Raw genomic sequence first — 15,827 nt, 5'->3', positions numbered from 1 at the left:
TTTCTGCTCTTTTGCACACCAGTATCTCTACCTGCACATGACCATCTGATCATTTATCGCTCGTGTTAATCTGCTAAATTGTAATTATTCGCCAACCTCCTCATGCCTTTTGCACACAATGTATATAGACTCTTTTTTTCCTCTACTGTGTTATTGACTTGTTTATTGTTTACTCCACGTGTAACTCTGTGTTGTTGTCTGTTCACACTGCTATGCTTTATCTTGGCCAGGTCGCAGTTGTAAATGAGAACTTGTTCTCAACTAGCCTACCTGGTTAACTAAAGGTTAAATAAAAAATAAATAAATTGATGGCCTACCCCGGCCAAATCCTCCCGTTTCCCAGACGACGCTGTGCCAATTGTGCGCGGCCCTATGCTACTCCCGATCACGTCCGGTTGTGATACAGGCCGGGATCGAAGCTGGGTCTGTGGTGACGACTCTAGCACTGAAATACAGTGCTTTGCTGCGCCACCTGATTCATGAAAAAAAGTCACGGCCGGGCTGATGGAAACATGAAACGCTGGTACAATTTTATAAATGTCGACAATATGTTCGTTCCACATGATGCACGTTTAGTTTTTTTCTCTTGCACTTCACAGTGGAATAAAATAATCAAAGCTTTATTTGAATCACCTGTGTAGTGCTAGGGCGAAAAACAAAATGTGCATCCAGTTGGCCCCATGACCGAGCTTTGGAAACCCTGTATTTGGCTCGAGGAAATAAATTATGAACTTCACAGGGTGATGAATGTGCAAAGTAATGTTCTTGATGATCCTTTCCAATAAATATCGACTTGTCTTATTCTGGTGACATGAAGATCGATGCTTGGCTGCAGTTTAACATATCCAAATAATATCGCTCTTATCCATATTAATCTCCTGATGTAGGTAGCCTACCCGCACTGTATCTACTAGTTGAGAGCCAGAGGAAATTATTAGGACACGTAAACACCTTAATCGGCTTTCCAGCTGTGCATTTGATCTCCGTAAACGCTAACGACAGCCCAGCGAGCCTACCACTTTAGAGCGAGTGAAATTAGTTCCGAACTGAATGTATGCGTCTAAGTCATTTTCACATACACATTTTATATGTCCGAAATCAGAATCATATATGCTTCCAAAAATAACATTATCGCTGTGTTAGAACGTTTATTTTGATCGACATTCTGCATTTGTCAGAGTGCCATCTGGTATCCTGATTTCAGATGTGTCCATGTAAACAGGATTATTAGGGAAATCGTTATTCTTGCAAAGCATGTAAACGTTTTAATCAAACTATTATATTAATTTGACTATCCACACAAATTGCATTATTGTGTGCATGTAACCGTACTCAATCAACAGATAAACCGTACAAGGTGAGAATGAGATCACTTGCATGTAACGTAAATCTTTCATTTAGAAATAAAGAGAATGTACAATCTACAACAATCATCCATCTCTGATTACATAGCTTCCTCTACAAGAGTGCACTCACCCTTACATGTTATATTCCCAAATCATTTACATGGTCACATTTCTTTGCAAACTGCTGAGAACATAAAATGAAACATTTAGAAAAGTGTAGCAAGAGCTGACCATCATGTAGCCCTAATCAAAATGCCCATTTGAGATTAATAGGAGACAAGCCAAGGGCAAAGGAACAATAAAAGACAAATGTCAATCAGATAACAATTCCACTGAAACAGACATTTGTTGGGTCACCAGTGTCTATTTTTAACAGAAAACAATGGCCTTGACGTTTGCCAACCCTTCCCAATTCCTAAACTCATATTTGCCAAACATTTACATATTTCCAGCAGTGTATGTGGGAGTGGACACCCATTTATACATCTCTGGATACTGTACCAACACAGCCCTTGAAATATATTTTTAATGCCACAGTATGTACAAAGCATCATAACTTCAGTGCAATTCAGTCTAACATCGACACATTTGAAATGTCGAGGTGAAAAAAACATTCACACCACTAAAAAACATATTTGGTATCCAATATTTAGCCATTTCATCACAGTACAATCACTCACACTATGATACAAATAAATTAAAGCTACACATTTTCCCTAAAGGGTGTGACCACTAGCTTTCAGTGAGTTTTTAAAACTCTCTATTAGTCAGAAAGACTGAGCATAGTCAGAAAGACTGAGCAGAGACCAGTAGCTTCTGGGACGTAGCTCAGACATCCATTCACATGACACTGATAATCAGGCCCTAAACAGCAGGCTCTCCTGGTGCTAGCGGATGCCTAGGATCTGCCTGCTCTTGAGCTGGTACTTCCTCTCCACCTCCTCCAGGGCCTGGGTCCGCAGGTTGGCTGTCTGCAGCCTCCTCTTCAGGACCAGCTCCTGGCTCTTCTCGCTCTGCTTCTGATCAGGCCTCTGGTTCTCTTTGCTGTCTCTGGCAAAACTGACCTTCTTTTCAAGGGGGACATTCTCCTCTCCCACATCTAAGGGGGCCAAGATGGCAAAAAGTTACACATGTTGAACAGGTTTTATTGAGCACTACATTATGTGCAGATAAAATACCCTCCCATAATATGTTACCAAAACAATTCTCAAGTTCGTAATTTGCCCAGAGAAAAAGACAGGTGTCTTAAAGTGACCTAAATGTATTCCCTCCCCTTTATTTGATCTGAAAACATGGCTACCCTATATCATATTGTTCAACTTCAATATAGAAGCAAAATCACGTATCCTCCCCTTTCCTAGTTTTTCACTTGACACCCATACCCATGTCATTGGAATAGAGTGGTGGCAGGGTCTTCTGCTGTTTTACCAGGTTGCAGCTCTTCAACAAACTCTCCGCTCTGAAATGAAAATACATTTCTGGGAGTCAAAATAGAGTATAGCCAACCCTCTTGCAGTTTTATAGCAAGGAATGCGATTATGACAGCAAAGCGTGAAGGAAAGTAGCATTAACACATCTTGGAGGACTAAAGCCTTAGCAGTTAGTCTAATGTGACATTAAAACAGCAGTTTTCTGCATTTCAAGTGAAGTGATCCAAGGGAGCTTTGTTTTACCTGGCAAGTTTCTCATTCGATAGTCTCTCGTGAACACAAAGCTCCTGCTCCCGCTCTGTAGGAGGAATATATATATATATTTTTTATTTAACTAGGCAAGTCAGTTAAGAACAAATTCTTATTTACAGTGAAAGCCTAATTCACCAGAGTTACAGCATAAAAATTCCACAGATTACAAACAATTCAGTCTATATACACTCAGTAGCATAGCCAGTGACACATTGACTACAAACAACAATCATTATAGATGTTTCAGCAGTCCACACCAAACAACACTGATTAAAAGAACATCCGTGTTCCAACACCAGAGGGGTCTCATCTGTGACTCTGACATTATAGGGACCAGGGTTGGGGTTGAATCAGTTTTCAATTCAGTCAATTTAAGTTAATTGAAATTTCAATTAAGAACAGAATTAAGCTTAATCGTGATAAGGGTAAACACTCACGCTCCAGCCTCTCCTCGCACTCTTTTAGGGCCTTCTCCCTCTCCCGCAGCAATTGCTCCTTGAGCCTCAGCGCCGCAGCGGTCGGGGAGGTTGAAGACCCGGCTGGCTTTGGGTTCTCTGGATTAGCCGAACTCCTCCAGTTGCGCGCCTGCATCCTCTGCTCATCGGCGACCACGTCCACCAACAGGCTGCTCTGGAGAATGGACTCCACCGAGGGCCTCAGGTAGTCCTGGCAACGAGGCACAACAGCCAAATCAACAAAGAGTAGAATGGTGGGCAGGAGGGATTAAAATCTCTTGACATTGAAATTGTATTTTGAGCATAATAATGTGCTTGGCGATGGAGACAAATAATAATCATCTCAACAGGTATGCTGCAGTGAGGAGTTGCTCACAAGATGACATGAACTTTAGATGGAGATTTTCTGTGCCGTGAAACATATTCCAAACCTTTAAATGGAGCATTCTGGACAGGAGTGTGTTCAGCTCCTCTGAGTACCGGTAGGGGATCCTCCTGAACTTCCCCTCTCGGATCTTCTCTGCCAGCTCTTTTTGGTTATAAGCTGTGAAAGGAGGCCTTGGTGGAAGAAACATGCGTCAGACTGTAGTCTAAGGCATTGACTGAGGGATATTTAGTAAGAATATAGATGACCGGTAAGGTAACTTACGATAAGGCACAGAGTTCATACAACAAGCATCCCAGGGACCAGATATCCGATTTCTCGTTGTAGGACATGCGATTAATTTGTTCCTGTAAAATATGGAATTGTCCACACATGGACAGATTGATTGAATAGAAAACTAGAGTATGGGGTGGGAGGGTTGTATTTTGTATTTTTCTGTACCAATTATGTTGATTGTCCTGTTTGAAAATGGGCAAATCCATATGAATTGCATCACTTTTTGACAGCCTCCCTTTTGATTTAAATATACATTTCCATACATGTTTGTCCATGGAAGAAGTGGTCAAGAAAGTGACATTTTGTACCTGAATGCCAAAACATTCAGGAAATAGGTGCTCAAAGTTGACCCATTTTGCATTCTCCACCAAACCATGAGACACCATGTCTTCATCAATGGAAAAGATAAATGATTGAGTTTGATATAATTTAAATGCTTTCAAATAGTTGTCAAACTACTTTATAATTTACCCAAATCCAATAAATGTGTTTAAAAAAGAAAGAAAACCAGAGTATCTGGTTGAAAAAAAAAGTTTTACTTTTAAAACCATAATCATAGGATTCCCAATTCCCAAAGCCTTTGCTTTTGCTATTGACTCACAGGCGACATGTAGTAAGGGGTTCCGACGAAAGTCTTAGCGAAACTGGTGTCATGGTTCAGGATTCTTGCGAGACCAAAGTCACCGAGCTTGACATTTTGCTTGACATCCAGGAAGATATTGGCGGGCTTGAGATCTCTGTGCAGCACTGTGGCCACACCATCGCTCCGGCAATGGCACTCCTTCAGTGCAAGAGTGAGCTGTGCCATGACTCGCATGATGAATTCCTCCTCCAAGTAACGCCTGGCCAGAAGGAACACAACATGCACAGAGTTACCAACCAACACGCTTACCTTGAACATGCCAAATGCAATTTGTATTATTCTTTTTAGTCATGACAACCCTCAGAGTTTGCCTACAGGCTGGGAGGCCAGTGTTCAACACCCTCAAAGGGTGGGTATCCGCCGTTCGCTACCTAGGTGTCAGAGAGGGATGGCCATTGGATATACAGTGGGGCAAAAAAGTATTTAGTCAGGCACCAACTGTGCAAGTTCTCCCACTTAAAAAGATGAGAGAGGCCTGTAATTTTCATCATAGGTACACTTCAACTATGACAGACAAAATGAGGAAGAAAAATCCCGAAAATCACATTGTAGGATTTTTCATGAATTTATTTGCAAATTATGGTGGAAAAATAAATATTTGGTCAATAACAAAAGTGTATCTCAATACTTTGTTATATACCCTTTGTTGGCAATGACAGAGGTCAAACATTTTCTGTAAGTCTTCACAAGGTTTTCACACACTCTTGCTGGTATTTTGGCCCATTCCTCCATGCAGATCACCTCTAGAGCAGTGATGTTTTGGGGCTGTTGCTGGGCAACACGGACTTTCAACTCCCTCCAAAGATTTTCTATGGGGTTGAGATCTGGAGACTGGCTAGGCCACTCCAGGACCTTGAAATGCTTCTTACGAAGCCCCTCCTTCGTTGCCCGGGCGGTGTGTTTGGGATCATTGTCATGCTGAAAGACCCAGCCACGTTTCATCTTCAATGCCCTTGCTGATGGAAGGAGGTTTTCACTCAAAATCTCACGATACATGGCCCCATTCATTCTTTCCTTTACACGGATCAGTTGTCCTGGTCCCTTTGCAGAAAAACAGCCCCAAATCATGTTTCCACCCCCATGCTTCACAATAGGTATGGTGTTCTTTGGATGCAACTCAGCATTCTTTGTCCTCCAAACACGACGAGTTGAGTTTTATCCAAAATGTTATATTTTGGGTTCATCTGACCATATGACATTCTCCCAATCTTCTTTTGGATCATCCAAATGCTCTCTAGCAAACTTCAGATGGGCCTGGACATGTACTGGCTTAAGCAGGGGGACACGTCTGGCACTGCAGGATTTGAGTCCCTGGCGGCGTAGTGTGTTACTGATGGTAGGCTTTGTTACTTTGGTCCCAGCTCTCTGCAGGTCATTCACTAGGTCCCCCCGTGTGGTTCTGGGATTTTTGCTCACCGTTCTTGTGATCATTTTGACCCCACGGGGTGAGATCTTGCGTGGAGCCCCAGATCGAGGGAGATTTTCAGTGGTCTTGTATGTCTTCCATTTCCTAATAATTGCTCCCACAGTTGATTTCTTCAAACCAAGCTGCTTACCTATTGCAGATTCAGTCTTCCCAGCCTGGTGCAGGTCTACAATTTTGTTTCTGGTGTCCTTTGACAGCTCTTTGGTCTTGGCCATAGTGGAGTTTCGAGTGTGACTGTTTGAGGTTGTGGACAGGTGTCTTTTATACTGATAACAAGTTCAAACAGGTGCCATTAATACAGGTAACGAGTGGAGGACAGAGGAGCCTCTTAAAGAAGTTGTTACAGGTCTGTGAGAGCCAGAAATCTTGCTTGTTTGTAGGTGACCAAATACTTATTTTCCACCATAATTTCCAAAAAAAATAATTAAAAATCCTACAATGTGATTTTCGGGATTTTTTTTTCTCATTTTGTCTGTCATAGTTGAAGTGTACCTATGATGAAAATTACAGGCCTCTCTCATCTTTTTAAGTGGGAGAACTTGCACAATTGGTGGCTGACTAAATACCTTTTTGCCCCACTGTATGTACAGTGTATTCGGAAAGTATTCAGACCCCTTGACCGTTTCCACATGTTGTTACATTACAGCCGTACTCTAAAATGGATTACGTCGTTTTCCCCCCTCGTCAATCTACACACAATGCCAAAGCAAAAAAACAGTAAAAAATAAATTTAAAAAATGTTTGCATATTTATAAAATCGGAAATATCACATTTATATAAGTATTCAGACCTTTTACTCAGTACTTTGTTGAAGCACCTTTGGCAGCGATTACAGCCTAGAGTATTCGTTGGTATGACGCTACAAGCTTGGCACACCTGTATTAGGGGAGTTTCTCCCATTCTTCTCTGCAGATCCTCTCAAGTTCTGTCAGGTTGGATGGGGAGCGTCGCTGCATAGCTATTTTCAGGTCTCTCCTGAGATGTTTGATCTGGTTCAAGTCCAGGCTCTGGATGGTTCACTCAAGGACATTCAGAGACTCTCCTGCATTGTCTTGCTGTGTGCTAAGTGTTGTTGTCCTATTGGAAGGTGAACCTTCGCCCCAGTCTGAGGTCCTGAGCGTTCTGGAGCAGGTTTTCATCAAAAAGCTCTCTGTACTTTGCATCGTTTATCTTTCCCTTGATCCTGACAAGTCTCCCAGTCCCTGAAATACATCCCCACAGCACGATGCTGCTACCACCATGCTTCACCATAGGGATGGTGCCAGGTTTCCTCCAGATGTGACGCTTAACATTCAGGCCAAAGAGTTCAATCTTGGTTTCATCAGACCAGAAATTCTTGTTTCTCATGATCTGAGAGTTCTTTAGATTCCGTTTGGCAAACTCCAAGCGTGCTGTCATGCCTTTTACTGAGGAGTGGCTCTCGTCTGGCCACTATCATAAAGGCCTGATTGGTGGAATGCTGCAGAGATGGTTGTCCTTCTGGAAGGTTCTCCTATCTCCACAGAGGAACTCTGGAGCTCTGTCAGGGTGACCATCGGGTTCTTGCTCACCTCCCTGACCAAGGCCCTTCTCCCCCGATTGCTCAGTTTAGCCTGGTGGCCAGCTCTAGGAAGTCATTTAAGAATGATGGAGGCTACTGTGCTCTTGGGGACCTTCAATGCTGCAGATCTGTGCCTCGACACAATCCTGTCTCGGAGCTCTACCGACAATTCCTTTGACCTCAAGGCTTGGTTTTTGCTCTGACATACATTGTCAAAGGTGGGACCTCATATAGACAGGTGTGTGCCTTTCCAAATCATGTCCAATCAATTGAATTTACAACAGGTGGACACTAATCAAGCTGTGGAAACATCTCAAGGATGATCAATGGAAACAGGATGCACCTGAGCTCAATTTCAAGTCTCATAGCAAAGGGTCTGAATACTTATGCAAATAAGGCATTTATTTATTTTTACTACATTTTCATTTTACTACAAAAATTCTAAAAACCTGTTTTTGATTTGTCATTATGGGTTATTCTGTGTAGATTGATGAGTAAAAAAATGAATTTAATACATTTTTAGAAGAAGGCTGTAACATAACAAAATGTGGAAAAAGGGAAGGGGTCTGAATACTTTAGGAATGCACTGTATACATGGATGGACAAGGAAACCAAGGTAAACACGACAGCACAAAACACACACACCTTTCTTTGATGCATCTGGTGATGAGGCTGGAGAGGTCGCCGCCTTTGCAGTGCTCCATAACGATGTACAGTGTAGTGTTGGTCCGATCTATGATGCGGTCATAATATCTCACAATGTTTGGATGCTTCAGTTCACGGAGGAGGTTGACCTCGGACACCAGCATTTGCTTCTCGCTCTCAGCCATTGTGCCGTAGTCCAGCGCCTTCCAAACTAGAATCTATGATGAAACCCAAACACCACAAAACTAAGCATTTATTGATTGGCCAGATGTTATTTAATTTCTAAGGTTTCACAGGAAATGCATGGAATAAAATGCTTGATGTTGGGAACATACTTTAAAAGATGGCAAATAAACATATACATTGAAGGCTAGGTACTAACCAGCTACGTGTTTTACTTCAAATGCTGTATGGTTCACATACATAACGTTAGCTATATGACATCAAATCCTCAGTTGTAGGTAAACAACATAGCTTATGATTTAGTTTTGTTCATAGATATCGGGAGGTCTGATGTGCCCCTTTCTGTTTATTGAGGTCATTTTTGGAACCCCTTCTTGGCTCAAGAGCCCAGAAGCTAACGTACCTGGCCTGGTGGCTTACTTGGTGAACTCAATGGAGTTGAGTTTATTACGCTAGTGGCCATGTTAACTAACGTTAACTAGCTAGCTAAAGTTAGCTAGTAAGCATAACGTTAGCTACACAAAGTCGAACCATATATTCAATTAAATTCAATTGACTTTATTGACATGACAATTTCATTATTACTTACATTGTCAAAGTAAACATATCGAAAAATAAAAATAAACAAAACATATATATTTATATATAAATAAATTCACTAACGTTACTGTAGACAGGTAGCTACGTTACATTTGCTAGCTTCTAACGTTAGCTAGCTAGGTACAGTACAGTGCACGCTGTAAAAAGAAAAACACTTACCTTCCCATCAGATTTCCTCCGTATTTTCTGACATTTGCCATAAGACCCTGATCCTATGGTATACAACACCTTATATAATCGTCAACACGAGATGGCATTTTGGCGAAGCTAGCTAGCTAATTGCAAAGTTTGCATCCAAGGTAGCTACTGTAGCTTACTGTAACGTTACTGTACTGTACTTAGCTAGTTGCAGGTGTTCAGCGAAGGAGAGGAACAACTTTACTCTGGCAATGGAAATATTTTGTACGTTTTATTTCCTTAAATAATGTTAGCAAATGTAATTGCTGGCAATATATCTTCGATCACTTATTTATCACTTACAGTGATTTGTGTAGATGACGGTTTAAAATTGGTGCCTGAATTATTCAATGTGGTTGGTCCGCATTCAGAATATTCTGATTGGCTGGAATTAAGATACAACCTGCAGGTTGCTAAGCATCTGACACCCGCAAGATCTGGCGCGGGTGTTTAAAGAGGAGGAATCTTTTAAATTGATATGCATGTCAAAATTAAAATGTACTCATGTAATTTTTAAAAAACATCACAGAACCCAATGTATAAATCTAAAATCTTCCTTACTGATTACGCTACTCTGTGTGATATAATCTCACCACAAGGTGGCAGTAAAAGCAAACTGTACTTTTATTCTCCCCCAAGGTGACCACCTCCATGCAAATAACAACAAGTAATTGCCCGAGTGGTGCCACACATTGATAACTATTCTATCAAAGTACACCTTGTCCATCTATGCAAGTTAAAATAGAAGAAAACAGAACATAATAGAGTAGAACAGAACCGAATAGAACATTACCAACGATGATGAGACAGCCTACATGGAGGAGGTGAGGGCTCTGGGAGTGTGGTGCCTGGAAAACAACCTCTCACTCAACGTCAACAAGACAAAGGAGATGATCGTGGACTTCAGGAAACAGCAGAGGGTGCACCCCCCTATCTACATTGACTGGACCGCAGTGGAGAAGGTGGAAAGCTTCAAGTTCCTTGGCATACACATCACTGACAAACTGAAATGGACCACCCACACAGACAGTGTGGTGAAGAAGGCGCAACAGAGCCTCTTCAACCCCAGGAGGCTAAAGAAATTTGGCTTGTCACCTAAAACCCTCCCAAACTTTTACAGATGCACAATTGAAAGCATCCTGTCGGGCTGTATCACCACCTGGTACGGCAACTGCACCGCCCGCAACGCATCACCGGGGGCAAACTACCCGCCCTCCAGGACACCTACAGCACCCGATGTCCGAGGAAGGCCAAAAAGATCATCAAGGACATCAACCACCCGAGCCACTACCTGTTCACCCCGCTATCATCCAGAAGGCGAGGTCAGTATAGGTGTATCAAAGCTGGGACCGAGAGACTGAAAAACAGCTTCTATCTCAAGGTCATCAGACTGTTAAACAGCCATCACTAGCACATTAGAGTCTGCTGCCTATAGGCATAGACTATAACTCATTGGCCACTTTAAGGAATGGAACACTAGCCACTTTGATAATGTTTACATATCTGGCATTACTCATCTCATATGTACAGTATATACTGTATTCAATACTATTATATGGTATCTTAGTCACTTAATGTTTACATACCTGGCATTACTCATCTCATATGTATATACTATTTTCTATACTATTCTATGGTATCTCACTCACTTAATAATGTTTACATATCTTGCATTACTCATCTCATATGTATATACTGTATTCTATACTATTCGACTGTATCTTAGTCTGTTCCGCTCTGACATCGCTTGTCCATATGTATATAGTCTTAATTCATTCCTACTTAGATTTGTGTGTATTGGGTATATGTTGTGTAATTTGTTAGATATTACTTGTTAGATATTACTACACTGTCAGAGCTAGAAGCACAAGCATTTTGCTACACCCGCAATAACATCTGCTAATCACGTGTATGTGACCAATACAATTTGATTTGAACAGAATAGAATAATACCTGGTGCCACAAATCTAATAATATATTGACTAGGTCTATATTTTCCAGTGTCAATCAAAAATATCATGACTTTTGTGAACTATATTTGTATAGTATTTTCATCTTTAAGATTGTAACAAACGTCTTCTGTCAGTCTAGTGGACATCAAGAGACAGACAGCCCTCTTGGATGTTTTTACATATGGCTCATTGGCTTGAATAATTTTCTGCTGCTTAGCTTGTCGTTGTGAGACAACATTGGGCAGCCAGACCGAGTTCTCTGTCTGCACACGGTCCCAGAGCAATGCTGAATATGAATATCACTCTGCACCATAAATCAATGTTAGGAGAGTAGTGTGATAGAAATTGTTAGCAGTTGACCTCACATAGCAAAGGCTACATTAGAACGTGATGATACCCCACAACAGAACAACTCATTGATTTACTGCCTACATTGCCAGGGAGGTTGTTTGCAGTTTGTACTAGAAAATGATCCTTCCCATTCAATTGACTGGGTGTAAGGTTAGGTGGGCCAGCAAGGCTAGATGAAAGGCAGCCATGAAATCTGCAGAGCGTTTGAATTACTGTGTGGTTGAAACTCGATACAGAGACATCACACTTCACCCTTGGATATCAATAGCCTTTTACCTGGGTTGTATTCATTACTGCACACTGTGGCAAAATGCTTTTCAATAAAGAACAAAAACAAACATTTCTTATTTTACAAGTTCAGGTATTCATTCCCTGTTTCAGATCATTTTTTTCTGTTTGGTGCCTAATGAACATGGCCCTGAACTTGTCAGTGTTCATGATCTCATCATTGCCATCATATCACCAATCATCTTGCCTGTTGTGATGCTCTCTGTGAACAACAGGTGTCCACGTAGAGAGGCTAGTTTGCAGCAACAATTTCTAATTCCAATTATGTTTGTGCATGTACTAGTCCCAAAAAGGTCACTGACACTAGGGCTGTTTCCATGGCGCCCTGTCATGCACACAGGGGAGGCTAACAGGAATTGAGTTCCAGTAAACACGGTATCCATCCTCAGCGGAGTCATGTGATCAAAACAAACCTCTGCAGAGTCCCGCTAGGGGTTATTGCGGTGACAGGCGTGTTCGAATTACCCCTGTGTCACTCGCCTCTCTTGTCACAAGTTGCTGACCCACGCACGTCAGGAGGACACGGCAGGGCTCGGGGTGTGGTGAGAAACAGTCAGTCTGTCACCACAAAGGTAATTTCCTACAGAACGGCTATTGTGGAACCAGTTTCCCTCTGTCTGTAAGCCAGCCAGGAGTGGTGGGGTGCTGAGTGTGAAGTTGACAACCAAAACAACAGAGACCATTGGAGGGCACTAGGGGCTCTTGGGAGGCCACACTACGTGTCACCCATCCTTCTGAGGACCAGCAGCTGGGAGGGAGAGACACAGGGGATGCCACATCTGCCAGTCAGGCAGCTTAGTTTAACAAGTGGCAGCTAGGCTTCTCATTCATGACCTAACCTCAAAAGGGTTTATGTCTACCGGCAACACATAAATGCAACAATCTTAGTAATTCAGTCCTATGCCAAACAGTAGGCCTATAGAGCCCCACAGTAGAGGTGTAATAATACAGATAAAACAGTAGGCCTATAGAGCCCCACAGTAGAGGTGTAATAATACAGATAAAACAGTAGGCCCATAGAGCCCCACAGTAGAGGTGTAATAATACAGATAAAACAGTAGGCCCATAGAGCCCCACAGTAGAGGTGTAATAATACAGATAAAACAGTAGGCCCATAGAGCCCCCAGTAGAGGTGTAATAATACAGATAAAACAGTAGGCCCATAGAGCCCCCCAGTAGAGGTGTAATAATACAGATAAAACAGTAGGCCCATAGAGCCCCCCAGTAGAGGTGTAATAATACAGATAAAACAGTAGGCCCATAGAGCCCAACAGTAGAGGTGTAATAATACAGATAAAACAGTAGGCCCATAGAGCCCAACAGTAGAAGTGTAATAATACAGATAAAACAGTAGGCCTATAGAGCCCAACAGTAGAGGTGTAATAATACAGATAAAACAGTAGGCCTATAGAGCCCCACAGTAGATGTGTAATAATACAGATAAAACAGTAGGCCTATAGAGCCCCACAGTAGATGTGTAATAATACAGATAAAACAGTAGGCCTATAGAGCCCCACAGTAGAGGTGTAATAATACAGATAAAACAGTAGGCCTATAGAGCCCCACAGTAGAGGTGTAATAATACAGATAAAACCTAGTGGTCAAACAGGGGAATGGTTCCAATCGTTTTTCCACCATTCATTTTTCCTATAGGGAATTCTCGTGTAGGCTTACCCTGGCGAGACGTTTTGATAACCATGTAAATTTCTCTCGTACAAGGTCAATATGGAAAGATATCAGTTTGTCTCTGTGAATGGTTTGTCCTCTGACAAATCAACTGTAAATTTCGGTGTTCCTCAAGGTTCCGTTTTAGGACCACTTGTTTTCACTATATATTTTACCTCTTGGGGATGTCATTCGAAAACATAATGTTAACTTTCACTGCTATGCGGATGACACACAGCTGTACATTTCAATGAAACATGATGAAGCCCCAAAATTGCCCTTGCTAGAAGCATGTGTTTCAGACATAAGGAAGTGGATGGCTGCAAACTTTCTACTTTTAAATTCGGTCAAAACAGAGATGGTTGTTCTAGGTCCCAAGAAACAAAGAGATCTTCTGTTGAATCTGACAATTAATCTTAATGGTTGTACAGTCGTCTCAAATAAAACTGTGAAGGACCTCAGCGTTACTCTGGACCCTGATCTCTCTTTTGAAGAACATATCAAGACCATTTCAAGGACAGCTTTTTTCCATCTACGTAACATTGCAAAAATCAGAAACTTTCTGTCCAAAAATGATGCAGAAAAATTAATCCATGCTTTTGTCACTTCTAGGTTAGACTACGGCAATGCTCTACTTTCCGGCTACCCGGATTAAGCACTAAATAAACTTCAGTTAGTGCTAAATACGGCTGCTAGAATCCTGACTAGAACCAAAAAATTTGATCATATTACTCCAATGCTAGCCTCCCTACACTGGCTTCCTGTCAAAGCAAGGGCTGATTTCAAGGTTTTACTGCTAACCTACAAAGCATTACATGGGCTTGCTCCAACCTATCTCTCTGATTTGGTCCTGCCGTACATACCTACACGTACGCTATGGTCACAAGACGCAGGCCTCCTAATTGTCCCTAGAATTTCTAAGCAAACAGCTGGAGGCAGGGCTTTCTCCTATAGAGCTCTATTTTTATGGAACGGTCTGCCTACCCATGTCAGAGACGCAAACTCGGTCTCAACCTTTAAGTCCTTACTGAAGACTCATCTCTTCAGTGGGTCATATGATTGAGTGTAGTCTGGCCCAGGAGTGGGAAGGTGAACGGAAAGGCTCTGGAGCAACGAACCGCCCTTGCTGTCTCTGCCTGGCCGGTTCTCCTCTTTCCACTGTCCTGTCGGTGTCCTGTGTGAATTTAAGTGTGCTTTCTCTAATTCCCTCTTTCTCTCTTTCTTTCTCTCTCTCGGAGGACCTGAGCCCTAGGACCATGCCCCAGGACTACTTGACATGATGACTCCTTGCTGTCCCCAGTCCATCTGGCCATGCTGCTGCTCCAGTTTCAACTGTTCTGCCTTATTATTATTCGACCATGCTGGTCATTTATGAACATTTGAACATCTTGGCCATGTTCTGTTATAATCTCCACCCGGCACAGCCAGAAGAGGACTTGCCACCCCACATGTGCTCTCTCTAATTCTCTCTTTCTTTCTCTCTCTCTGAGGACCTGAGCCCTAGGACCATGCCCCAGGACTACCTGACATGATGACTCCTTGCTGTCCCCAGTCCACCTAGTCATGCTGCTGCTCCAGTTTCAACTGTTCTGCCTTATTATTATTCGACCATGCTGGTCATTTATGAACATTTGAACATCTTGGCCATGTTCTGTTATAATCTCCACCCGGCACAGCCAGAAGAGGACTGGCCACCCCACATAGCCTGGTTCCTCTCTAGGTTTCTTCCTAGGTTTTGGCCTTTCTAGGGAGTTTTTCCTAGCCACCGTGCTTCTACACCTGCATTGCTTGATGTTTGGGGTTTTAGGCTGGGTTTCTGTACAGCACTTTGAGATATCAGCTGATGTACGAAGGGCTATATAAAATAAATTTGATTTGATTTGAAATATATTCGCCTTAATTTACATTTAAAAATGCTAATTAGCATCAAAGTAGACATGGAACACTCCAAATCCCTGTGCGTCAGGTCTAGCTGGCAGCTTTGCTAACAGGCATTATTTCAATTTAAAACTTGCACAAGACAGTTCACAGAATTGTAAATGAAATGTTGCCAATTTATTAATTAATAAATTTAGCTAACATTAGATAGTTAATCCAGAGATTCTTACCTTTGCCTTGAGTTGGCAGTCCTCATACAGATCATGGCATTTGTAATTCTTTATGATAGCCACATTAGCAGCTAATTAGTGTTTGATTTTGGAGGGGGTAAATAT

At 42.0% G+C, this 15,827-nt stretch overlaps 1 protein-coding gene across 1 annotated transcript; it reads right to left on the bottom strand.

The window, feature by feature from the left end:
• Positions 1-1,134: 1,134 nt before the first annotated feature.
• LOC115140530 (serine/threonine-protein kinase Nek2-like) lies at positions 1,135-9,795 on the bottom strand. Its single transcript, XM_029678859.2, is given in 10 exon segments — positions 1,135-2,445; positions 2,729-2,805; positions 3,020-3,074; positions 3,466-3,694; positions 3,915-4,041; positions 4,133-4,215; positions 4,746-4,986; positions 8,399-8,616; positions 9,341-9,415; positions 9,418-9,795. Coding segments are annotated over 10 exon segments (1,338 nt in total). The 5' UTR covers positions 9,439-9,795; the 3' UTR covers positions 1,135-2,233.
• Positions 9,796-15,827: the final 6,032 nt, after the last annotated feature.

Source organism: Oncorhynchus nerka, linkage group LG13 (assembly GCF_034236695.1).
Source record: "Oncorhynchus nerka isolate Pitt River linkage group LG13, Oner_Uvic_2.0, whole genome shotgun sequence".
In the NCBI taxonomy this organism is placed as follows: Eukaryota; Metazoa; Chordata; class Actinopteri; order Salmoniformes; family Salmonidae; genus Oncorhynchus; species Oncorhynchus nerka.
The sequence above is the reverse complement of the archived record's forward strand: the minus strand, read 5'-3'. Positions and strand labels throughout refer to the sequence as shown.